The sequence below is a fragment of the Dipodomys merriami genome, unplaced genomic scaffold (assembly GCF_024711535.1).
Source record: "Dipodomys merriami isolate MVZ:Mamm:240054 unplaced genomic scaffold, mDipMer1.0.p SCAF_795, whole genome shotgun sequence".
NCBI classification, from domain to species: Eukaryota; Metazoa; Chordata; class Mammalia; order Rodentia; family Heteromyidae; genus Dipodomys; species Dipodomys merriami.
In genome coordinates this window covers 227147-253440 of record NW_027206396.1, presented here as the reverse complement: position 1 = coordinate 253440, position 26294 = coordinate 227147, and the positions used below count along the sequence as shown (strand labels likewise).

The 26294-nt window shown below is 44.8% G+C and overlaps 1 protein-coding gene across 1 annotated transcript in view; it reads left to right on the top strand.

The window, feature by feature from the left end:
• The window catches only part of LOC138818921 (uncharacterized), a 240775-nt gene that overhangs the window by 169062 nt on the left and 45419 nt on the right, over positions 1 to 26294 (top strand). Inside the window, exons 6-12 of the mRNA XM_070010035.1 lie at positions 2550 to 2701; positions 4261 to 4339; positions 7169 to 7213; positions 8421 to 8471; positions 9298 to 9421; positions 10133 to 10310; positions 10895 to 11026. Of these exons, the coding sequence (XP_069866136.1) occupies positions 2550 to 2701; positions 4261 to 4339; positions 7169 to 7213; positions 8421 to 8471; positions 9298 to 9421; positions 10133 to 10310; positions 10895 to 11026 (761 nt within the window). The remainder of the gene's footprint in view (positions 1 to 2549; positions 2702 to 4260; positions 4340 to 7168; positions 7214 to 8420; positions 8472 to 9297; positions 9422 to 10132; positions 10311 to 10894; positions 11027 to 26294) is intronic.

Here is a 26294-nt window from a genome sequence, read left to right as displayed (position 1 = left end):
TGAGACCAGGACTCCTGACTGAAGCCAGAAGTTGTGAGGAAAACAAGGGAAGTGGCATAGTTAAAATAGCTTCTTGTGAGTTGGTAGCAGCTATTCTTAACATGGTGGTGCTTGTGTCCAGCAATCACTCTACAGAAAAGATTCCAACTACTACATCCACTGAGTTTGTGCCCCAAAGAAAAATATCTCAAATGCATTCTCATGTTACTGAGGAGATTAAGCACTTAATGAGTATGGATACTTGAAAAAGTGAGGCAGTTAGGAAGGGAAGAAGAAGACTACAATGATACTTTTTCATACCATTTAATTTTGGGCCTTGTTGGAATAACCAAATGGATCCATTTAGATACTGAGAATGCTTACTTCGAGTAATTCATAGTCAGTGCTTTTTAATCTGTCCCTGCTTTAAATGAAATACCTGTGGGTCTTGCTCATCTTGGTGTCTCTGGAGGACCCGCTGTGTGGAACCAGGAATGCTTATCACTGAGGGCTGGGAGTTGGTAGTGGAGTGGGGGCTTGATAAAGTTAGCAAGCGGTGCTCACCTGTGAGACCCCTGGACTTTTGTCACATCCAGATTCTATATACAGAGGCAGGAAGGGAGCGAGCAATGAGGAAGAGCCCTTGGTAGAGAGAAAGTTAAGAAGTTCCGATCAATGAACTTTCTTGTGGGTTTTTCACTTTCCTTAAACCAGAGTCAGGAATTATACTGGAACAAGTTGGGCCCTGGCGGCTCACACTTGTAATGTTAGCTACTCAGGAGATTGAGATCTGAGGATCACAGTTAGAAGCCAGTCCTGCCAGGAAAGCCTTTGAGACTCTTCTCTCCAATTAACCATCAAAAAGCTGAAGTGGAGCTGTACCTCAAATGATAGAGCACCAGCCTTGAGTAAAAAGTGAAGGATAACATCCAGACCTTGATTTCAAGCTCCAGTAGGGGCATAAAAATTTATTTTTTAAAAAAGAATTAATTGGAACAATGAAAATGAATGGAGTGGGGGGGGTGGCGGATTCAGGCATTTACATTCTTCTTAGAAAAGATGTAATTTACATTAAAACCCAGGGCAGAGCATGATGGCCATTGGATTTTTGTCAGTAGGCTTCCCTTGGTAGGCCCTGTAAAGAGCTTGTTAAATTGCAGCAGATGTGAGGAGCAGAGCTGACACCTGCCTGGGACAATAAACACATTCGCAGGAGAAGAGCCAAAGCAGTCTTTAAAGGATTGTTAACATCCTCATGCCTTTCCTGCAGTTCCTATAGTAAAATAATTGCCTTTTGGAACATGAAACCAGGCTCACTCCTGTTTTTCTGCACCTCATTCTTTCTTACCTACTGAGGTATAAATGAAGTGAGGCAGGTGGGGTGTGGAGATCTGAAGTAGGCTCCTGTTTGGATCTGTTCCCCCATTCTGGCTCCCATATGGAGGGTGTGGACTGCAAGTATGGGATGGTAGCTAGAATGGTGTGTGTACACTGGCATTTCACCCCTTTAGGGAAGGAGGGAGTCTGAGGGGAGGGCCTGACTGGACCACAGAAGGGGATAAATTTGTGTTTAAGTGGGACTCAGGGAGTGGTTACTTGTCACAAAATAATGATGGCTTTTAAGAAAGCCATCATGTTGATACAATAATGGCCTTTTTAGTGTGGGTTGTCAACAGATTGTAGTAAATCTTAATGAGGTGTTTAAAATAAAACCTTTATGGTAACCATGTGTCTGGACTGCCTTGCTCCATTATCGTAACCCTTCTTTTATTTTCCTTTCCTATTATATTGTGGTTGGTTGTAGTTAGGGATTCAAGGATTGATTTCCCCTTAGGGAATGCATTTGAGAACTTGAAACTATTACATTTTTTAGCACTGCTAATTTAAAGAGTTTTCTTTTTGCTACCTGTGGGGGAGATGATAATTTTTTTAACCCTAGAAGGAGAGGTTTTCTTCCCTCTTTTCTTCCTCTTCCTCCTCTTCCTCCTCCTGCTCCTCTTCCTTTTCCTCTTCCTCTTCCCCCACTTCCTCCCCCTCCTCTACTTTCTCATCTTTATAATTTGGAATAGCCAGCTGCTGAAAACTTGCCATTTGAATTGCATTGATGAGTGTGATTTGTATGTGAGGAATATATCAGAACATAAGAGTTGTGGATGGAATGAATGAATGAATGAAGGAGCAGCCTGGGGAGGGGAGAGGAATGGCCGTGCTTTACACTGAATTTATCCCCTCAGAGAAATGCGCCAGTCCGTGTAACGTACATGATAAAATTGTCTGCCTTGGAAAGCTGAAACTCAGAACACAATAGTCTGGGGGAAACCAGGCAGAATAATTCTTTGAAGATACCCAGTAAAGAAATGTCCAGTTATCAGTGATTATAAGAGAGGTTTCTTTGTGTTTGGTAGGATTTCACCAATCTCAATGGGGACTGGGTGTATTTCTTGCTACTTTGAATTATGCTCCATCCTTAGAATCAGATATCCTCGCTGAGTTCCTGATGTGCTTAATTTTTTTCCTCCTTTCCCTGTTGACTCTATGAGCCATCCATGATGTACTTCTTGGGTTTTCAGATAGCAAGTTTTGTGAACAAGTCGGCCATGGACATCTCAATCCTGCAGCGGTCCTTGGCCATTTTGGAGTCCATGGTGCTCAATAGCCATGACCTCTACCAGAAGGTGGCACAAGAGATCACCATTGGCCAACTCATTCCTCATCTTCAAGGGTAAGCATGCTGCTCTCCTGGGGAGAGGTTGTTATCTCTGGGGAAGGAGCTGTTCTCTTTGGAGAGGGGCTTCCCGTAGCCACAGAGATGCTGCAAATTATTTTGTACTATTCTACTAAATATACAAACAAATATCCCTTTCCTTTTTTTTTCGGTTGTATTTACTGTACCACTTGAGCCATACCCCACCCCATTTTTCCTTTATCTGCTTTTGTTTTTGTTTTCAATAAAGTCTTGCATTTTTGCTCAGGCTGATCTTGGACAGTGATCTTCTTTCCTATGGAGGCTAGCTGGGGTTATAGGTATGAACCACCAAGCCCAGCTTATTTGTTAAGATGTAGGAGTTGCTGACTTTTTGTCTATGTTGGCCACAAACCTTGGTCCTCTTGATCTCTACCTCCTGAGTAGCCAGGATTATAGTATGTCACCACACCTGGCAGCCTTGGTTTATGGTGAGTCATGCACCTCTCTCTCCCCTTACACTGACATGGCAAGGTGACTTCTTATCCTTGAGGACAGCTTTGTCTGTCCTTGGCATTGCTCTGTCCACGGCCCCTTGCCCTGGGAAAACCTTTGGCTTTTAACCTGTCTTTGTGGCTATCAGTAGAGTTTTTCTTTTTAAGGCATAAAGCAATTTGCTCTCCTAAGTTCTTAACCGAGGGTGACCTAACTGTATAATGTTTTCTGTAATATTACGAACACCTTCAGAATTCATTAGAAATTTTATGCTAGACATTTTCAAGCAGTCTTTCCTCCCTTCTTTTGATAGAACTGAACTAAGGCTTTATGCTTCTAAACAGTCTACCACTGAGCCACACTGTAACTCTTCACTAGGAATCTTTTATTGTAGTTATTTGAAGGAGTTTCATTTCAACCTGCCAATTTATTTATTTTATTTTTATTTTTATTTTTTTGGGTCCGGTCGTGGGACCTGAACTCTGGGCCTGGGCTCTGTCCCTCAGCTCTTCAGCTCAAGGCTAGCGCTCTACCACTTGAGCCACAGTGCCACTTCCGGCTTTTTTCTTGTTGCTTATGTGGTGCTGAGGAATCGAACCCAGGGCCTTAGGCATGCAAGGCAAGTGCTCTACCACTGAGCCACCTTCCCAGCCCTCAACCGGCCATTTATGAGTGTACAACATCTTGGTTTGTGTCACCTCTTCCATCTCTCCCAGCCCCACTCATCCACTTAAGTTTTCTGGGTCCATCTTCACAAGTGTACATTGAAAATTGTGACTGTATTTACCTACCCTTCCTCTCTCTACTTAGCTTCCTTGTATTCCTGATATTAAACTGTCGGTTAATTGTTCAGAGGGGTTTCACCCCTGTACATATACTGCTCTCAGCACTGAGTGGTCACTCATAGCAGTTGTGCATCTGTTGTTTCCAGCTTAGGGGTGCTGGAAGTCTGCTCTCAGTGCTCACTACAGGTCTACAGAGGATCCTCCCTTTTCTTCTCCCCGTGGGAGGAGCCATGTTGCTGTATAATGATGAGGTTTATTATGGCCTCCCTCTGGGCTGGCTCACCTCATCTCAGTTCTGTTGCCGTTTTAATTTTGCAGAACCGATCAGGAAATTCAAACCTATACCATCACTGTCATCAATGCACTCTTCCTGAAAGCTCCTGACGAGTGCAGGCAGGTGAGCTGTGTTGCTTCCATTTTTGTGTCCAGGGTTGGGAAGTGTTTGTGCAGAGGATGCCTTCTCCTTCCTCTCTGGGGGTCTTGGAGGGCTGCTTTGTGGCTCTGGCTCCTGCCATGTCACCAAACAGGGTGTAGGGGAGGGAGGAGGTGGAGACTTGGGTAAGCCATTGACTGAAACGAGTGTTTGGCCCTAAGAACCCTTCCCTAAAATCTCAGAGCACACAAAGATGGGAGCCTGGCTGATGTGATGGCCTCTGAGGTGGAAGCCCCCAGGGTCTTCTGTCATCTAGTCATTCACCAAGGCCAGGGAGGTGTCGTCCCCATTTTTCAGAGGTGTCCTGCCTGCTCAGGAGAACAGTAGATGCGAAAGCGAGAGAACGAGAGGGGGCAGCTGAAGATGATGCTTGTGGTGGAGATCACCATGCTCATGTATGAGAGGTGCTCTTTGCTTGGTCCTAGATCTTCTGACCCTTGGGGTCATGGGTGGGGGAACTGAGCCGTTCATTTGTATCTTTGTGTATAGAGGGAAGGGAGAATCCCTTAAAGGTACACAGAAGAAACCTAACTTTTGGGGTTCTTTGGACTATAAATTCTTTGATTCTTTCTCAAATAGGGGATGGAACAGAATAAAGAGTTTTGGTATGTTTTGGAATTTAGCTTAGTCCTCAAAGACCATTAATTTTTTTTTTAATTCTACCTGCATAACATAGAATGTGTTACCCTGACCACAGTTCACTGCCATAGGAGTTCACTAAGGAGATCATGGCATCTGCCAGGAAATTTTTCACAAGAGTGTAGAAAGCTAACCTGCTACATAATGCTGTGCATAGAATCAGACTTTATTTATCCTATTTATCTTATCTTCATGTTTCCAAGGATTTTAATATCAGTTATTAAATGTGAGGGATTCTGATTTGTTTTCCATTTAGGATTGTTGGTTCATTTCTAGGAGTTACATTTCCATGGTTTCATTATTGTTTTGTTTTTGTTTCCCTGCTGGGCCTTTCCAAGCTCTGCCACTTGAGCCATACCTTCACTTCTAGCATTTTGCCAATTATGTAAAGATTAGAGTCAATGGGAGGGGCTGGGAAGGTGGCTCAGTGGTAGAGCACTTGCATGCATGAGGCCCTGGGTTCGATTCCTCAGCACCACATAAGCAAAAAGAAAAAAAGCCAGAAGTGGTGCTGTGGCTCATGTGGTAGAGCACTAGCCTTGAGCTGAAGAGCTGAGGGACAGCGCCCAGGCCCAGAGTTCAGGCCCCTTGACCGGGCCCCCCTCCCCCCCCCCAAAAAAAAGAGTCAATGGGATTTTTCTACTCAGGCTGATTTTATATTATGATTCTCATATTTCAGACTTCTAAATAGCTTGGATTATAGCCATGAGCACAGGCATTGGGCTGTATTTGTAGTTCCTAAAATTTAATTATATTTTCAGTTAAAAGAGTTGGTTTAAAAAAAAAGTAAAAAAAAAAAAAAAAAAAAAAAAAGAAAGAAAGACCAAAAGGAAAGAAGTGTGAAAGCTTCTTTCATTACCTTCCCAAAGAGAGACTTGCTACAATTTCATAGTACCCATGTACTTTCCATGGCTGTGGGTCATCCTGCTTTGTTCTATGCAAATATTTGCCTAGTTGTGTCTTTTGTTTTGTTTGTTTTTGGTCCGAGACCAGGACTCGAACTTGATATCTAATGCTTTTGTTCAATGATGTTCACTTTCTACCAATGGAGCCACTCCCCCAGCCCAGAGTTTTGTTTGTATTTTTAACCAACACTCGGCATACTACATGTACTGTCTTTATAGAAAACTTCTGTTAAGATTAAAACTATGTTGTAGACATCATTCCGTATTGGTGTATCTATCTATATATTTATATGTTTCTGTCATTTCAGTGCTATGAAAATCTCCCCATGGACTCTCATGTTTACTCAAACTATTCCCTAAGACAGATATCTCTCATGTTCACAAAAATCCTTCTGTTTTCTCTCTGTTCTAGCTTCTGTTTCTTAGGAGAGTACTATCAAATATTCAGTTGTTCCTTAATGAAATATTTATTGTCATCTTCTGCTTGCTGAATATCATGCCTGGAACTTGGGATACAAAGAAGCACATGGAGTCCACTGTGCCCCCAAGAACACACAGTCTTATGCATATATATGTATATGTATATATATATTTTTGTAAGTAGATAGTCAATGACTAGTAGCTGTTGGACAGGAAATAGCCTTCTAACTATTGGCGACTATCTTGTGGCTGTCTATGTGTATCTGTAATTATTCTACATTTCTATCATTTCAATGTTATAAAATCATATTAACCTATAGATGAAATAGGAGCACAAAGCATATTTTTTATTTTCTTTTTTTGGTGACTATTGGGCTGCACTTTTCATTTGCAAAAGGAATACAATATTTATAAAAAGCAATATTGGAGATGTATGTATAGAGGTCCTTTCGGTCTTTTGTTTGTTACCTGCTCCAAAAAAAAATCAAACCTAACCAAGCCAGATCAACCCTCACCCAAGAGCTACTGTATTTAGCTGGGGAAGAATCATGTAGTAGAGATGGCCGATGGTGTTTTCTGGGCTTGCCTTCAGCTTGTGTCTCAAGATGTGGTTGCCTTTGCTTTCTTGTTTTTGAGGGCAGGAAGATGACCTGATCATGGATTTCCATTTCTATGTCTTCTGGTCCCATATAAGTGTAAAAGGTGTTCACAGTCCTCCCTAGGCAGTGGGTTGGCAGGGCATTGCATCAAAGTTGCCAACAGCTCTGAATTTCCATCTCTTCTTCTCTCTTGCTTGCTCTCCTTTCTGTGGTGGCATTGGCGCTGTTAGGTTGATGTAGACAACAATGTTGACATCCTTGGGTGTCTTCTGACTGTAAGTCATCCATGTTCCCTCTGTGGACCCTGCTGTCTCAGTCTGCCCTCATCCATCCTGCCTGTACCCCTTACATCCCCTCGAGTTCCTTTCCTCATGTTCTTCGCTCCCCTGGCTTTCTGTACATTTATTTTCACCTTAGTAGATATCATGGTTCTGTTGTTTTTCATTGTAGCTTAGTTTCTTCTCTATTCAGTACAACTCGTAGCACCGAAAAAAAAAAATCCCCAGCACAGACTGGCATTCTAGTGTCTTCCTGCATATGAGCAGTATTTTGACTTTTTCTTAGTGTGTCCCAAGGATGTGGCTTGACTATGAATTTTCTCCCTTATTCCTTCCAAAGAGGGCCTGTGAATCATTTCATCTCATAAAACCATCCTCAAGTACTCTGCTGAGGCCAGGAGAGGCTGGAGCACAACTTATATCATGCAGAAGCCAAGGGAGAATTCCACAGCATCACATCTGGCCAGATATTTGTCCATCTGAAACCCCATGTGGTTCATTTGCATAGCTTGCTGATCCAGCTCTGGGGTGTATGCCATTTGCCCTTGGTTCTGCACGCAGGTAGATGAACTTGCTTTTAGGTGAGTTAGGGATTTTAGGGTGATGGTTCTCCAACATCAGGATGTCCTTGCTGTGGGTGTGTGTTGTCTGGTCATCTTCATACCATCTAAGAAAAGCGGGTACAGGGTCCTTCCTCTACCCACTCAACAGCTCAAAGCTAGCTCTTTACCACTTGAACCACACCCCCACTTCTTCTTTTTGCTGGTTAATTGGAGATAATTCCAGTCTCCTGGGGCTGGCTTTAAACCAGATTCTCAGATCTAAGACATCTGATTGGCTGGCCAGAATTACAGGTATGAGCCACTGGTGCCCAGCCTCTGATGCACTTTTTGAGTGGAAAACCATTAGTTTCTGGAGAGTGATTTTTCTAGAAGGAAAAAATTCCATATATATATATATACACATATATATATATGTATATATATGTATTCATATATATATGCCTTTGTACTTGGCTTTTATAATCCAAATGGAATATCCAGCCTTATCATGGAATACTAGTACCTTCCAAGGCCACAGTTTTCTAAGAAATACTGCTGATATCCAGGCCCTGAAGCACACGGGAAGAATGACACTTGGTTGTGTGGAAAGCATGCCTGTCTTTCTAACCAAAGCCTTTGTGTGGGGTGTTTTTCTTCCCCAGGAAATGGCAAATATTTTGGTTCAGAAGCAGCTGCGTTCCATCATTCTAACAGTGAGTACCTAACTGGGGAGGAAGGGCCTGGTGCAACTTTAGTGTCCCTTCTGTGACTGATCTGCACTTTGTTCTCCACTGTTTGGTGAAGGCTAGGGCTAGGAAGGAGGGAAGATGGTGGGCTCTGAGAGTCAGAATCAATATTTCTGTCCCACAGGAAGCATCCTTCATAGTGGACCTACTGTAGGAGTAAAGATGACATGATTGGGCCTCTGGGCTGGAGCCCGCCTTCCTGTGGTGGTTTTCTACACATACGGTTTAGCTTTGTAAGGAAAGGAATCAGAACTCCACAACTTCTAATACCTAGCACCATGGTGCTGCCCCAGTTTTTCTGGGGGAAAGCAGTTTACTTTTCACTGAGTTGTGAGCTGGAGATTCAAGCACTGAGACAGAGGTAGCTCCCTGTGCCATGATGGTGTTGGCTTCTGGCAGTGTTCCTGCACTTAGTTTGCTTCTGTAGGGTGGGAACAAGGTTGCTTTAGTTCTTGGAAGTTGGATGCGTGGGTAGGGGACTATGATGGTGGTGACACCATTTCCCCCCCTGTGACCTGGGGGAGCCAGGGCCCGACCCTTTCCTTTAAGAGCCTCCCCACCCTCTGTTTCGTCTTCTGCACACAGAAGATCTTTTCCTGCCTCTGAGTCATCAGGGAGAGCTCTGAGCTCACATGTATGTTGGCTTTCCTTCTGAAGGGTGAGCCACCAGGCTTCATTCCTGGTTGCATCTAGATGCAGACTGCCCAGCCTCCACTTGGGCCTGTTGATGATGTTTAGTTTGTGGTCTGCCGTTTCTTTTTTTGGTAAGTATTTTAACAAAGTATTTCTGCAGCATGTCATCCTTGCCCAGCGGGCCATCAACAACGAGATGGCCCACCAATTATATGTTCTCCCAAGTGCTCACCTTCAACCTCCTGGAAGACAGTATGATGACCAAAATGGACCCCCAGGATCAGGTAGGTGTGCATCTAACAGCAGTAACATGTGACAAACAGAAAGTGCAATGCCACCAGCCATCTTTCTGCTAGCAACTCTGAATCCTGGAGTTTGTGAGGATCCTATAAGTATTGTATTACTTTCTTAGGGCTTGGGGATATGGCTTCTCAATATAGGTGAATACCTATAGATAATAAAACCAATTGATCATAGCTGGATGCTGATGGCTAACAATTGTCATCCTAGATAGGAAGCTGAGATCTGAAGGTCCTGGTTCAAAGCTAGCCAGGCAGGAAAATCTGTGAGACTCATACCTTCTATTAACTAGCAAAAACCTGGAAGTGGAATAGCTCAAGTATAGAATGGAAGCCTTGAGTGAAAAAGCAAAGTAAGAGCATGGGGATTTGAGTTTGAGCCCCAGTGCTAGCAATAAATAAAGGCTTCCATTAGGCCCTGAACATGCATGTGGTTTTTTGTTTGGTGAATAAGGGAGTAATTTTAAAGTGGAAGCTCACTGGCACTGAGTATATTCACATTGTTATGAAAACATTACCAAGTATCATCAGGCAAAACTGAATTTCTGGGTCCCCTAAACAATAACTCCATTTGAGCTATCCTGCAAGCCCTGGCCAGCTTGCTCCATTTTGCTTCCTGTTGCTGTGGTGTGGCTACACAGAAGTATTCTAGGCAACACTTGTCACCTATTATCTGCCTTATTTCACTCCACCTAGTACCTTTAAGGTTTGTCCTTGTGTATGCTGTCCCTGACGTTTTGTGCTCAAGGCTAGCACCCTATCACTTGAGCCTCAGCTCCACTTCTGGCTTTTTTGGTGGTCAGCTGGAGATAAGAGTCTCATGGACTTTCCTACCTGAGCTGGCTTTGAACTGCTATCCTCAGATCTCAGCCTCGTGAGTAGCTAAGATTACAAGCCTGAGCCACTGGCACTATGGAATTCTGTTCCTGCTGTTTGTGAATGTCATGTGCTCATCCATTTACTATGGATGGACAAGGAAGGGCACAGGGGTTGGTTCTTCTTTGGGATCTTCCTTTTATTTTGGTTTCCTGTTAGTTTTGATGATGTGTCCTTGATTAGTGGAGTAAAAGATCCATTGCGACTGCAGAACTGCTCACGGGCCTTGTGAGCCTCTTGCTTTGTAGGTAGCAGTGGGCCCTCCCAGACTCTACCTCAGCCTACGCCCCTCACTGCCTCCCTTCGCAATTAGGGCCTCATCTAGGCCAGGTCCCTGGCAACTGGTTACCAATATTCCATATGAGATGGCAGCTGGGGTCACTGGAGAGATGCCAAGCTTGAGAAGCCGGGGGAGGGGAAAAGGACAAAGTGTGCTCAGCTCTCATTTAGAACATGGCTTGACTTTTATCTGGTTTTCTTTTACTCTAAAGCATGATTCATTTGGACTCTGGGGGTGAAGAAAAAGAGAGTTGATGTCACTTTGCACAATGACAGCAGATTCCTCTCCCTCCCTCAATCTAGGCTCAAAGAGACATCATATTTGAACTTTCAAGAATTGCTTTTGATGCAGAGACTGAACCTAATAATAGCAGCAGCAGCTTGGAGAAATGCAAGTCCATGTATACCCGGGATTACAAGAAACTTGGCTTCATTGTAAGTGAGTTCTCTCCTTCCACTCCCTGGGTGACCTCAGCCGCTGCCAGAAGCTTGTGGTCCTTGTGTGCTCTGTAAAATCGCTTCCACATTTCCAGATGTTAAATAGCATCCCATGACAGTTTCTTCTGGCTGCAGGGGATGGAATAAGTTGCACAAGTGTGAGTGAGTGCTGCGTTTGTTTACTCGGTGGTGATTAAGTGTAGCCAAGAATAATCAGTCTGGAACACATGTGGCTTTCCTCAGACCTGCTCCTTCAGATGGGGCTGAGGGATGGAGACAGTTCTGGATGCGTCTTACGATTTGGTGTGGGACTGAATAACTTACACACGTCAAGTCCACATCGGAATCCAACCCAGAGTCTCCTGGAATGTATGTAATACATCACAAGATTTGTACAATTTATGTTTTCCTGAGAGCTTTGTCTTGCTGAAGACACCAATATGGTTGTTCTCCTTTGGGCATTCTTGTTGTTGTTGATTATTTGTTTTTTTCATTCTGTGAATCTGACCCTAAGGTGTCCAGAACAGCCTCTTTTTTTCCCCTCAATAACACCACTTTATGCATGCTATAAAAACTTTACAGGAATGTGCCTCTACTTCTTGACTTCTGTACTTTATAATTTATCAGACTTTTTACTTCATATATATGTACATAAACTATATACATAAACTATGTATGTATATCCTTACATATGTATGCATACACAAAGTATAAATTTTATATATAAAGTACAAATTCTGCCCTATAGTTTACTTTAAACCACTGTCTTTTGAAAAGGCTTAAATCATAAGAAAAAGTTCCATGCACTTACACATGTAGTTGGCATGTCTGAGAAGTCTTCCTTTATTTATGTCTATCTCCATTTCTAACTGTTCTGATTTTCCCTAAATTTCTTATGGTGTGACATACTCTGTCAGCTTTTGTTTCTGAGAGTTTCTTTATCTTTCTCTTGATTTTTTTTTTTATTTTTGTCGGTCGTGGGGCTTGAACTCTGGGCCTGGGCGCTGTCCTTCAGCTCTTCAGCTCAAGGCGAGCGCTCTACCACTTGAGCTACAGCGCCACTTCCTATCTTTTCTCTTGAAAGTTATCTAAACTTGAAAGTTACTTTCTCTGCACATAGGATTCTAATTTGAATCCCTGCCTCCCCTCTCCCTCCCCTCCCCCGAAAATGTTGCCCTACTGTCTTCTCACTTGCTTTTGATGAGAAATATGCTGTTCTCCTGTTGCTATTTTCTGCTGCCCTCAGAATCCCTGAGGGGCTTGATTATGATCACTTTTGGTGTCTTTTCCTTTGCCCCCAACCTGACCCACACACATGCTGTGTACTTAGATCTGTGTGTTCATAGTTTTCGTCAAGTTTTTGAAATTTTAGCTTTATTCAATTCTTTTGCCTCTCTCTTTGAATAGAATCCTTAACTTTTTTTTTTTTTTGTAGCAGTCCTGGGGCTGTGTGCTGTCCTTAAGCTTTTTTTATTTTTTCTGACTCAGTGTTTTGAAACCACCTACTCATCTGCAATTACAGTACTGCACCCATTATTTATGCACACATAACCCTGATTACATTATTAGGATGACTTTATAAAACTCATCTTTATGATAAATATTTTCAAAGCTTTCCATAGAGCTCAGTTGCTTCCAATAAACATCTAGTAATTCCATGGTCAAACTATCTTAAAATCCTCTCCTTAGTACCTCTTTCGTTAAGAATTAAGTTTGTAGTGTTAGTCTCAATGTCCTTCCTAATAAGGGATTTTTTTTTTTACGACAATGATACTCTGACATCATTTTTGTTCTATCATATCCTGAATTTTGACCTGGGAGTTCCATTTGACTGTTTAGTTGAATTGAAGTTCAAAATGCTGGTGAATAGGGTCATGACTGACAGGACAGGTGCAGATTTGTGATGATGACCAAGCTGTTCTTGCTCACCTGACAGAGCTCTTTCCCAGACATTCAGCCTGGTGAAGAAGGGACTTCACTCCCCTGCCTTCTAAGTTTACTTTTGTGTCCTGAGCAAGGCATGTCTAAATTCCCTGGAAGTTTGCATAATCCATATTCTTCAAGTCAAATTTCCAGAGAGAGTTCAAGGCCTGTGCATTTCAGCATCACTCCAAAGTGATTTTGCTGCCCTCTTCTGGTGCATGGGTGGCCTTTGGGTTCCTCTGTGCTACTGTAGCTCCACTGTCCTCCTTCTGCCACTGCTTTGATTTCCCACGAACTATGCCAAAAATGTCTGCCATTTTCAGGGCTGATTGTATTTCTGCTCTAGTCCTTCGTGATTGGCAGCAGAGAGCAGAGTCATAGGGAAAGGAGGGTGTCAAGATCGAACAGGCCTAGGCTTGTAAATGGGAAGGGAGTGGGTAAGATAGCTCTTTTTATTTCCAGACTTGGTCCTTGTATAAAATCACCAGTTTCTACCATGAGTCAGTGTGGCTCCGTCTATGTCAGATGACTCTTACTTAGGGTGTTGGGACATCTCTGTCTCTGTTTTCTATGCCTGGAGGGTGCCGTGTCTCATGACTGCTGAATGAAGAGTGATGTAGGGTTTCATTGGACATCGACTTGGTCTGGTTTTCTGGCCTGTAGAATAATTTGAACCTCTAATGTTGTGGGTGTGGTAATGGTGTGGCTCAGGCAGCAGGGGTCATGGTCTGAGTGGTAGCTTGCCTCTCTAGCAAGCAAACATGAGGCTCTGAGTTTACAACCAGTACTTCCAGGGGGTGGAGATGGGAGGGGTAGAATTTGTAGGACTAATTCTCCCCTTCCCCCCCCCAACATACACTTTCCTGCAACAACTTGTAAAGTTATTTTGGAAAAAAAGTAGAACTCAAATGGACAATAACCAACAGGAGACATAGGGTTTTCTTTTTAAAATTATTATTAGTATATATGATACTCTTTCAGTTTAGATATTTAGTTTAGATATTCATGATGTTCTTTTAGCTTTTAATTTTAGAACTTCCCCAAGGCCAAGATCTTGATCAGACAGTTGAGAAGCTGGAAGGACTGTTGATTAATGATTTATAGGGCAGCAAGCCAATAACTTTAGAAAGCTGCTTTCACTTTTACACACCCAGCCAGGCAAACTTTCTTAAGTACTAGGAGCAAACTCATGTGTTCACTCTGCTACCTACAGGCCATGTGGCAGAAACACTGTCAGCTGGCTCAGGGTAGGCTGGGGGCACCCTGGAATTGTACGCAGAGTTCTGCCTGATTCTCTGTTCACCAAGCAAGATAACCTTGCCTGTTTCTACTCACTGTCTTGGTCTGAGATTAGCGATTCCTTTTGAGATTTGCATGATGTTGTTTTGCCTCCAAGCAGGTTTGGGAGTCCAGTGGATCTAGATTAAAATTTTAGCTGTCTCCCTTCTGGCCCATGGGCCAGTGGTCTGTCCTCAACCTGTGTGCCCTTCGCTTTCTTCAGCTGTGAAACTGGCAACAACTTTGTGAGTTTAGGATCATTGGAGACCTTGTGAGATTGTGGACTAGTGGCCAGCATAGGGCCTGGGCCTAGGGAGTACTTGGCTGATGGTCCTCACTCCAGGGAGCACTTGGCCAGTGGTCCTCTTCACTCCAGGGGATACTTAGCTGATGGTCCAACTCCAGAGAGCACCTAGCCCATGTTCCTTCTCAACCCAGGGAGCACCTTGTCCATGATCCTTCTCGTTCCAGGGAGTACTTGGCCGATGGTCTTTCTCACTCTGAGGAGCACCTAGTCAATGTTCCTTCTCATTTCGGGGAGTAGTTAGCCGATGGGCCTCCTCACTCTCAGGAGCACTTAGCTCATGCTTCTTTCCACTTCTTCTCTGGGAGCACACATTAGAAAAGCCACAGGTAGCTTTTGGATTTGCTCAAAGTGGAAGTGAGCATCTCTCCCCAAGGCAGGGGCAGTTCATCAAAGGAGATAAACAAGTAGATTTGGCTGTGGGAGGGAGGGAAAGATAATGGAGAATGTTAAATTCAGAAGGGTTTGAGATATGCAGTCAGTCCTCATGACTCACGGATTCCTGTACTTGCAAATTCCTCTACAAAGAAAAATGTTTGTAATCCCCTAAATGCATAAACTTTAGCTACCAAGACTTCCAGGTCCTTGAGTGATCTGTAGGAAATGTCTGCATGGGACCATCAAGTGTAGCATTTGAAGTCAGCTATTAAGCCCAAGGTTCCCTTGGGGGACTGGGTAGAGGGTTTCAGACATGCAGAGGCTGCTGTGTGGTTCATGCTGGGGAGCGCCTTGCACATGCAGTGAGAGCTTTCTTGTCTTGGGAGCTTGATCTCAGGATTGGCTGCCTCCTCCATGCTTCAACTGATCACACATCCCCCATGCTCATTTGAAATGCTGCAGACCTAGTTCTAAGGAGATCTAGGTACTGTTTGGCTTTCTTGACAGATAACACTGACCTGAAATTAAACAGCCACCAGGTGGTGCAAGAGCACAGCCATTAGACCTTGGCCCAGAGCTGGCTGGGGTGCCTGCTCCATTGTAGGCTGTCCTGGGAGCCTGTGGGGTTTGAAGTTGAGGGACCCACTCATGGGCCTCAGAGTCTCCTGCATCAGTGTCTATTTGGAATTAGAAGCATTCCAGGATGCGGGGATGAGGGAGGCGGTGGTACCCATTCAGTGGAGTGTGCCTCTTCTTCCCTCTCCTAAATTTCACGCCCAGTGACTTCTCTTTATGATGTTGTTGGAAGCTTATAAGCATGGCATAGCCCATCAGGATGAGCTAGTGCATGGAAGACCTATTTGAACATTAAGTATTGAAAACAACAAAAGTGAAAACATATTTGAGGATTTAAAAGTTTGCATAGTTGAGTATATTAGCTTCCACTTGTAATCCCAGCTACTAGGGAGGTTAAAGGTGAGAAGATTATGTGTCAAGGCCAGGTTGGAGAAAAAAAATCAGGGAGACCCTATTTCAACGCTAAAAGTTGGCCGTGGTGCCCTGGGCCTCTCATCCCAGCTCCATGACGGCACGAGTCGGGGGATTGATATCTGAAGCTTGAGAGTAAAGCAACACCTTGCCTGAAGAGTAAATGAAACAAAAAAGAACTGGAGATATAGCTCACATACTAAGGGGCCTGCCTGGCAAATGTGTGAGGCCCTGAATTCAAACTATGGCACAAATAAGCAGGTAATGAAAAAAGTCTAGTCCAAATGTATACCAGTGATGGCTTAGAGAGATCAGGCTGGTAAATGGAGTCACAGTGAACCAGAGTTGCTGACAGGGGATACTGGGTGTGAATTCTGGTGGTCGTATTGGAAAGTAAGTAGCGACTTGCACGCTGTGTGTATAAGTGTGTCATATCTTTCTTGGGTGTTTTTGGTGTCATTGTGCAGGTCATGGTACTCTGTCTGTTTGGTTTCATATGTGTTGACTGCAGGTGTCTGAAATGTACAGCCACAGGAAGTTGTAGCCAGTAGGAGAAAGGAACTTTGGAACTGATGTCCAGCTTTCCTTCCTGTGGTTGGACCCTGCTGGATGGGCTCTGGCCCAGGGCTCTCATGAAGCCAGGGGAGTGTCAACATATTTCCTAATGATGCCAGTGGGGAAATCAAAAGTGCCATAGGTTGGATCAGGCCTGGCATTGCACAAATCTGTACTCCCAGCTACCAGAAAGGCAGATATGGGAGAATTACCAGGCAAAAAGGTTAGTGAGAGCCTGTCTCAGAGAACAAGCCGGGAATGGCGATTCACATCCATAATGCCCAGAGGCACAAGTAAATGGATCATGGTCCAAGTGTGAGACCCTATCTAAAAAAATAACTAAAGCAAAAAAGAGGTTAGAGGGGGTGGTAGGGTGCCTGGCTAGCAATCACAGGCCCTGAATTCAAAGCCCAGTAACACACACACACACATTTACACAATACATGCATGCACATAGATGCATGCATATACACAGTACATACAAGCACACATGTACACATCTACACACATGTACACACGTGCAAATGCATGCACACTCGTACATGTATACACACATATATATATGTGCCCACACAAGCTCTATTTAGAATATTTACAGGTTTTTTTTCCCCTTGACCCATCTTGGGGCAAGTAGCTTGCAGCCGCATTGTCCACTCGCAGTGTGAACACTCTGGCTGTAGCTCACCTGGCCTGCAGTGCCCTGATGGCAGCTTCTGTCTGGTGCTTTTGCCTTTGTGTTGTGTTGATTCTCCTCTTACCTAGCAGGGGTAGGGTACGAAGAACACAGGAGAAACAGGGGAGTGGAAGGGTTCCATCCCAGAAACTCCCACAACAACCCGTGTGTCCTGCAGAGGGGACACTTGGATAACTGTGGTTTTGAAACATTCGATATTTTTTAAGGAAATACTTGAAAGGACTTCTGAAAACTTGTTACAGTTCATTGCTGGGATGATACTCGAGTTTCATTCTCCTAGGGTTTTTTTTTTTTTTTACAACTGTGATTAAGTTCAACTCCAGATAGAATCAGTCTGAGCTGGTTATTGAAAATGAGATGTGTAGATCCCCAGGTTTCTTCTGCTCCTGGTTTTCCTTCCCTTATTCCACTTTGCAGTTTGCTCATATTGGATCCTAGGAGACACAACTGGAGCTGCTCTGTGGCCACAGGGGGCATGCGTAGCCAAAGCATGGGAGCCCACAGCTGCTCTTACGAAGAGCAGCTCAGGTATGTTTCACAGTATGGAGAAGTTAGCCTTCTACACGTGGGTAGGAATTTTCCCCAGATAAGTCCTTCCTTGTTCCATTTTTAGGTTAAGAGGCATAGGAACTCAGTGCCCTTTAAAATGTGGCGGTGGTAGGAGGTAACTTGCTAACCGGCACAATTATCTACCTCTTACTGTACCATGCTGACCTTCTCCCACGTCCCCCTTTTGAGAAGAGTCTTGCTATGTAGCACATGCTGGCATTGAACTAATGTCCCTCCTTCCTCAACTTCCCAAATGCTAGGATTATGTGCCACACCATCTCCAGCTTTTGTGACACTCTCTCAAAAGGGTATGGACCAGTATGTCTGATGAGGATCTGGACTTGGATGAGAGCTTATGGGCCTCTGGTTCTGATGACAGGGCTTCATAGGTGTCCAGAATCTCTCCATGGGAACTTTGTTGCCCTGGGAGGATGCCCTGAGCATCTCTGAATACAGTGTTTGAATTTGAGCATCCTTGAGAACAGTGTTGGTATTTGAGGGTAGCTGAGACAAAGAGAATGAAGAAAAGGTCTATGAGAGACTTAGGATTCCCTTGGCCCTGACCACGACACCTGGACCTGTGCCTTCTGTATTTGTCTTTATCCTGAGACCTTATGTAGTCACAGTAGTTTTTGTTTTTGTTGTTTTTTTGGGGGGGTCAGTCATGGGGCTTGAACTCTGGGTGCTGTTCCTGCATTCTTCAGCTCAAGGCAAGCGTTCTACCACTTGAGCCACCAGCGCCACTTCTGGTTTTCTAGTGGTTTTTTAATTGGCGATAAGAGTCTTACGGACTTTCCTGCCTGGGCTGGCTTTGAACCACGATCCTCAGATCTCAGCCTCCTGAGAAGCTAGGATTACAGGTGTGAGCCACTGGCACCTGGCTACAGTCACAGTAGTTTTTATTCAGTTTCCATCGTTCCAAGCATGCAGCATTGCCCAAATGTCCTACAGAGCTCTGAATTCTATGTGAGATGATCTTGGGGGAGTGGTGTGTGCCTACACATCTTGCCACACATACACTCGGATGTATGTGCTTTGAGTCTGTGAGGACGCTGTGTATACTCCACAAGCCACTCCCTGGCGAGGGATTCTAATTGTGGACATGACATTCGGTCTCTGTAGGAATTCAGATTACTGAAATCTTCCAATGGGAAAGGACAGAACTTGTCTGAGAATCTCCCAGTGACATAAGAACTGTCCCCAGGAGGGCATCACACCACACTTTTCATTTGGGGTGGAGAGGAGACAAAGATGGAGAAAGAGAGAAAGAGACAGAGACAGAGGGACAGAGAGAGATGGTGGGTTTCCCATTTCAAGGGGTTAATGATCTCCCCAAAAGGCTGCCATGTTGCGTCAGGACTTACAGACATACTTGCTTTTCATTGTTGAGTTGGTTAGCTAACGCAGATGAAGCAAATGGAGCATGCCTTGGCTTTTTTGAAAAGTGTGTCTTTTCTGCGTCCCTCCCCCTTCCCACCCAGATCCTCTAAGGGGACACCAGGGACACGCTCCACCCAGAATCTTTGAGAAAACCAACACAGGCTTGTTTAAATTGCCATGGGTTTGTCTTGCTGGACATGATATGACCACTCACCTGGGTTGTGCTCTTCCCCATGCCCAACCTTGCTTCTCCAGGGACTGGACAGATATTCTCCATCTGAACCCAGCAGGAGCAGGGCCCCATTCTTATCTGGGGTCGGAAGCAGAATGATGCTTGCTTCTCACTGAGAAATGCACTTTTGATTTTCCAAGGGCTCTGGGAACTTTCCCAAGTGTGCATGGCAGCAAGTGGCACGGCCAGTGTGTGGCCAGCTCTGCCCTGGTGTGCTGTGCTGTCTGCAGGCTGCTGGCTGAAAGGCCTCCATCTCTCCGCAGAAGCTGTTGCAATGGGTGCTCTTAGGCCGAGCAAAGTGATGAGGGAAGATCCAGTTTGATGATCAAGGTTCTGCATGCCCATCTTTTTGATTCCGGGGGAACCCCAAAATTGGCCTTTCTCCCATTTTCCATGGAGCCTGAAGCAAGACATTGTGATTTAGCTTCTCTTGGCCTTCCTAATTTCTGTATTTATGGATCTCATCTATTAAGACATGTTCTTCTTAGCTCCCCAGAAAGGTTTGCTTGCATCCCTCCTGCAGCTGCTCCTTCATTCCTGAGCACTACGGGGAAGGAGGAGGGTAGGTACAGGCCACTGGAAGGAGGGGGAGACCTACTGATCTGAGGGGATCCAGCCCAGGGACTAGGATTGGGAGCAGGTCTCATAGAAGAAGAGCCAGTCTAGTGAGCCCAACTGAGAATCCACAATCGGTATCTCAGACATGGAGGAGAAGTTTGGGTTACAGAGGTCTGGCCTTCCATTGGTCATTTGTAGGAAACTCTGAGAAAGATGGCCTCCCATTGGTCATGTAGGGCATGTTCACAAAGCAGAATAGAGCCAGTCTACCAGAGACTAATGAATTGATTGATTTGTGACTGTAGTTACAGGAGATGTATTATTTAGGGCATGGTGCCAATGAGCTTGAAGTCACAGGGATGAGTTAGGAAGAAACCATGGCCTTCATGATATTACGGTTAGTGAACTTCCTGTCACTCTGGACCTCCATGTATATGCCTCTCTCTCCCTCGCAACTCTCTTCTCTCCTCTACAGTTCCCAGCTAGTTCCATTGTTACTTCTTATAGGTGACTCTGCTGGGAACTGTCCTAGCTCCAGGTCCTTTCAGTGTCAGCATAGGTCACCTGGCATGGTTCTTACTAACCTGACATGAGTGAGTCAAATTAATGATCTTACCATTCAAAACCATAGATGTGTATTTGTGTGTGTGTGTGTGTGTGTGTGTGTGTGTGTGTGTGTGTGTGTGTGTGTGTGTGTATGTGTAATCACTGGTAGCAGTTTATATATATTATAAGAAAAATACAGATTTTGGAATGCCCTTGTAATCTGTCAAGGGAATATGAGGACTTTGTTCATGGAACCTGTGGGATTTCCTAGTGGAGGGGGGATGATAGAGATGAACCTCAAATAATGCTTTTTGCAGGAGATGGGATTATTCCTTTTTGCTCCTCCCCCACACCCCTAAATATTATGTTGAAACCTAATCCTTAATGTGGTGATATTAAGAAGTGAGATTTAGCTGGGTGCTGGTAGCTCTTGTTTGTAATCCTAGCTACTTGGGAGGCTAAGATTGGGAGAACTGTATTTTGTAGCCAGCCTTCAAACATTTGTAAGAGTCCATATTAGCCATCAGCTGGGCACAGTGGCACATACTTGCTATCCCAACGATGTGGGAGGTTGAGATCAGTAGGATTATAATCCTAGGCAGGTTTGGGCAAATAAAGTTTGTGAGATTCTACTTCAAGAGACAAAAGCTGGGAGTGGTGGTATGTGCTTATATTTGGTTTAAATAGGAGGATTATGGTTCCAGCTGGCCTGGGCAAAAAAGTGAGGCCCTATATGAAAAATAACCAGAGCAAAAGGTGACTAGAGATGTGGCTCAGGTGGCAGAATGTCTGCGTAACACGTGAGAAGTCCTGAGTTCCATCCTGGGAACTACCAAAAAACGAAAGAAAAGAAAAAGAAATGAGATCTTGGGGAGGGGACTGATGCTTCTATAAAAGAGGTGCAGGGCACTTCACCCATCTCCTTATGGGGAGGGAGGGACTGTTGAAGACACCATTTGAAGCAGGCACTGAATCGGCTGTGACCTCCACCTTGGACATGCAGATAGATGAGAGATGGATTTCCATCGTCATAGCTGCCCAAGTAGACGGAGACACTTGAATTACCGGTGTGGCGGTTAGTTGGAGGTCCATTCAAAATAAAAAATAATGCTTAGCACTCAATATTTGCTTGAAGCATGCGATAGTGATATCTGAAGCTAAAGAAAATTCAGCTAAGAAACTATTTTGAACAGAGAGGGAAAAGAGTTGTGCTGACATGGAGCTCCTGGAAAACTTCTCCTGTCTTTCCCCATCAAGTCCTAAACTTGGGTTTGAGAACTTTCCAGGGGGATCCAGACCCCAGAGCATTCTGGGTAAGGAGTGCCAGCGATGTGGTTACACCAGAGAAACACTGTTTGCTACAGCAGAAGTGTGGAGAAGAAAGGGAGGTCACAGCCTCTTGGGTGGGAGATTGAAAACCCCAGCCTTCAGGTGGGAGGGAAGGGGAAGCCCATCAGGAATGTTGCAATGGTGGTAGGCCAATGAAGGTGGAGGGCTGGTAGTGGAGGGGGTGCTGTCACAGAATCGAGTTAGGATATGCAGAGCTGAATGCAACCAAGAGACATAAGGACGGAAGGAAGTCTGGAACACAGGGAGCATGCTGGCAGGCCAGAGTCAATCAATTAAAAGTCTAGAGGACTTCTGGATGCCTAAGCATGTTTGCTTGAGACAAATTGTATAGGAGACACTTGAAATCTAAGAGCATATGGTTCCAAGGAGACTGCCACTGAGAAATACCACTCAAGGTCAGGATTCACTGAGTTCAGTACTGAATAACTGCAGTACATAACGCCACCCAGCTCCCACTAAAAATGTGCATGTGTGCATGTGTATGCACACATGCAAGAGGCTATGTGTTTTAATGTGCATGAATATGAATGTGCACTCTTGCATGTGCATGCACGGGGGATGTGTGTTTACATGTGTGTGCATGTATTAGGGGGTATGTGTCAGTGCCTGTGTGAAGTGTATGAGAGGATGTGTATGCACACTCATGCACACACAAGGGTGTGTGCACGTGTGCATAAACAAGGGTGTGTGTGTGTGCATGAAGCTGTGTGTTTGCATGTTTGCTTGTATGCATGAGAGTGTGTGCACCCCTGCACCACCAGGAGGGAAAGTGTGTAATGGGATAGCCTGGCAGCATAGGGACTCTGACTGTTGTAAGCTAGGAAGCTGAAATGATACTGCTCCTAGAAAAAGCGTTTGCTGCAGTCTTATATTTAGGGTTTCTTAGTGACTCAGCACTGTGTACACACTGCGGCCTTATTTTTAGTCTGGATTCTAAGCAAGTGCCTCAGGCTGGGGCTCCCAAGGAGGCCACCCACTCCTGAGCTCCCGCCCTGCCAGGGAGCTCGGGTCACTCTTTGCCAGCAAGTCCCCCACAGAGCCTTCCCCGCCTGCTTGCTGCTTATGTAATAGCTTTCATCCCCACTCACTTCCCATGTGAGAAACATTACCCCTTTCTTCCAAGAGAGCTCTGTAAAACTACCAGCCAGCCAGGGGCCTGGGTCAGGTGAGCATGCAGGCCTTTGACAGCCTAGCCCCTGCCTGGAGCAAGAGTTTTAAGCTCACTTAGTGTCCCTCCTCCTGTGAATTCCTGCCTGCCTCTTGAGGAAACCAAAGGGAATCATCTAATCAACACACTCATGAGGTCAGGTTTTAAAGGAGCTGGGAGAGGTGCAGGTATTGTTGAGTTCGGCAAATCCCTCACCAAACTTCCCTCTTCCAGGCCAGCCCACTGCAATGTTTTCTTTCATGAAGTCTTCCTCCTCCTCCTCCTCCTCCTCCTCCTCCTCTTCCTCCTCCTCCTCCTCCTCCTTCCTCTTCCTCTTCCCCTTCCCCTTCCCCTTCCTCCTCCTCCTCTTCCTCCCCCTCTTCCTCCTCCTCCTCCTTCTTCTTTCCTCTTCTTCCTCTTCTCCTCCTCCTCTTCCTCCTCCTCCTCCTCCTCTTCCTCCTCCTCCTCCTCCTCCTCTTCCTCCTCCTCCTCTTCCTCTTTCCTCTTCCTCTTCCTCCTTCTCCTCTTGCTGCTGCTGCTGCTGCTCCTCCTCCTCCTCCTCCTCCTCCTCCTCCTCCTCCTTCTTCTTCTTTCCTCTTCTTCCTCTTCTCCTCCTCTTCTTCCTCCTCCTCCTCCTCCTCCTCTTCCTCCTCCTCCTCCTCTTCCTTTCCTCTTCCTCCTCCTCCTCCTCCTCTTCCTCTTTCCTCTTCCTCTTCCTCCTCCTCCTCTTGCTGCTGCTGCTCCTCCTCTTCCTCCTCCTCCTCCTCCTCCTCCTCCTCCTCCTCCTCCTCCTCCTCCTCCTCCTCCTCCTCCTCCTCCTCCTCTTCCTTTTTCTTCTGAGACCAGGATTGGAGCTCAGGGTATCATGCTTGCTTGGCTGCACCATTGAGCCATACTTCTAGCCCAGTCTTTTCAGGCAGGTATTAAACTATGATAAGAAAGCGTGGAGACTTCTGCTCTTACCTTAGTTTTGGGGTTGGTAAATGATGATATTGGATTATATAATGCTGATCTGATCCGAGAGGCCACAGCCACCTGCAGAGCAAAGCAAAAGCAGTGTCTTAGAGGGCAATGAGTTTTTGGTGATCTATAGTCTGTCATTAGATAGCATAGCATAGTTGATTCATTTATTGACTTTTTGTTATCACCTCAATTGTGGTTTATGAACAGTAAACTATTCATCTTTTCTGGGTTTTTCATCAGCCATGAAGATTTCTGATAAATATCATCATTCCTTTCTTATATAAGTGAAGGGCAAAACAATAAACTAAATCTCTAGAAATCTGATGATTTCCTTGTAAAGAGATTCAGGATCTAAGACTGTTTTAACTTCCTGAAATCCTCAGGCTATTGTAGAGGGTTACAGGCCCACTTGTTCATACAATCTACACTGATGACATGATTCTTTAAAATGAAAACATAGGCTGACTTGTGGTGGCACCTGCCTATCATCCCAGCGAGAGGTCAAGAGGATCATAGCTTGAGACCAACCAGGGAGAAAAGTTAGGGAGATTTCATCTCACAAAACAAGCCAGGTTTGGTGGTGCACATCCTGTAATCCCAGCTACAAGGAAAACACAGATAGGAGGGTTCTAGTCCCAGTCTGGCGTTGGGCAAAAATGTGAGATCATAGCTGAACCAATAAACATTGCAGAAAAGGCCTGAGGATATGACTTGAATGGTAAAGCACCTGCCTTTTTATATATATGATACACACAGTATATAATATACATATATATTCTATACTCTGTCAGTCCTTGTAGACAGTTTTGAAAGTGTCTGTGACAGGAGCAGCAGCGGAGCTCTTCTTCATGGCAGCTGTACCAGGGAAAGAGTGGCTACGGTTGATTGTGTCAGTGTTACACATGCTAGTGCCTTTCTGGGGTATTTGACGTACTTTCCTACTTACAACTAACTACTAAAAAATAAGTGTTTGCTCCGTTATCTTATGCCTGAAATACGGAGGGTCAGTACCTACCCAGAGTCTCATGTGATCATTTTATTTCATAGTGTTGTGTTTTCCTTGTGTTTTTTCCTCCCCCCTAAGCCATACTGTCTCTTTTTGAAATAAAAATATGTATAAGCAAATTCAGAGGGCCGAATATTACATGAACAGAACAAGACGGAACTGACCAGACACTGTTTCAAAACAAGGCCGGGGGAGGGGAGGAGAGAGAGGTTGCATATTGCATATCACCATGAAAATCCCCTTTGCACAATTAGTTTATGCTGAGGCATGTGGTAAGCAGCACAACCAAGAGCCCCTCTGCGTGACTAATTGGTGCTAATAAACACTAAAGGGAAGAGAACTCCAGGATAGAGAAGCTCAGGCTGCTCCTCTGCCTCAAGAGCATGTTGGATGAACAGGTACAGAGTTGCTGTAGAGGCTGGTTTGAATCTTTCCACTACCTCTGCTCCTGTGTAGGACACTCAGGGCCCCAAGATGCTTTGCCTCTGTTACCCAAGGGTTGGTTGTATTACCTCTTGAAGCCACCAGGAGGGAGCATCTCCGCATAATTTTGTGCATACTCAAGGGCTTGAAAAGAATCCAGTGCTGCTCTGGAGCCCATAGGAGACCCCTATTAGCTGCTATCCCTCTTCACAAACGAATGCAAGACAGTCTCTACTTTGTTGACATTTGGTTTTTGTGTTTTTGTTTTATTTTGCCTTGCTTTTATAAGAATGGGGAAATGGGAGCTGAGTGTCGGTGGCTCACGCCTGTAATCCTAGCTACTCAGGAAGCTGGGATCTAGAGGAGTCAAGTTCAAAGCTACAGTTCAGGCAAGAAAGTCTATGAAACTTCATCCCCAGTTAACCAGAAAAAAATCCAGGCTGGGGCGGCATGGCTCAAGTGGTAGGGTGTCATCCAAGAAACAAGTTGAGTAAGCTCAAGTCCCTAGGAACACACACACACAAAGAAAGAAGAACAAACAAAAAAAAAGAGTAAATATAATTTGCACATTTCATGTGTTTATATTTGGTACTGTATAAAGGGAGTGTGTTTGTGTATGTGTGTGTGTGTGTGGTTCTGACCTCTATTGAAAGAATAAGTTTCTAGGGGCTGGGAAGGTGGCTCAGTGGCAGAGTGCTTGCCTTGCATGCATGAGACCCTGGGTTCTATTCCTCAGCATCACATAAGCAAAAAGAAAAAAAGCCAGAAGTGGCACTGTGGCTCAAGTGGTAGAGCGCTAGCCTTGAGCTGAAGAGCTGAGGGACAGCACCCAGGCCCCATGACCGAATCCCCCCCCCAAAAAAAGAAAGAATAAGTTTCTATTCCTCTCGTCACATCTGCTTTGCTCAAGATTACTTGTCTCCCTGACAAGAAATGTGGCAGTAACCAGGCACTTGTGACTTATACCTGTAATCCTAGCTACTCAGGAAGCT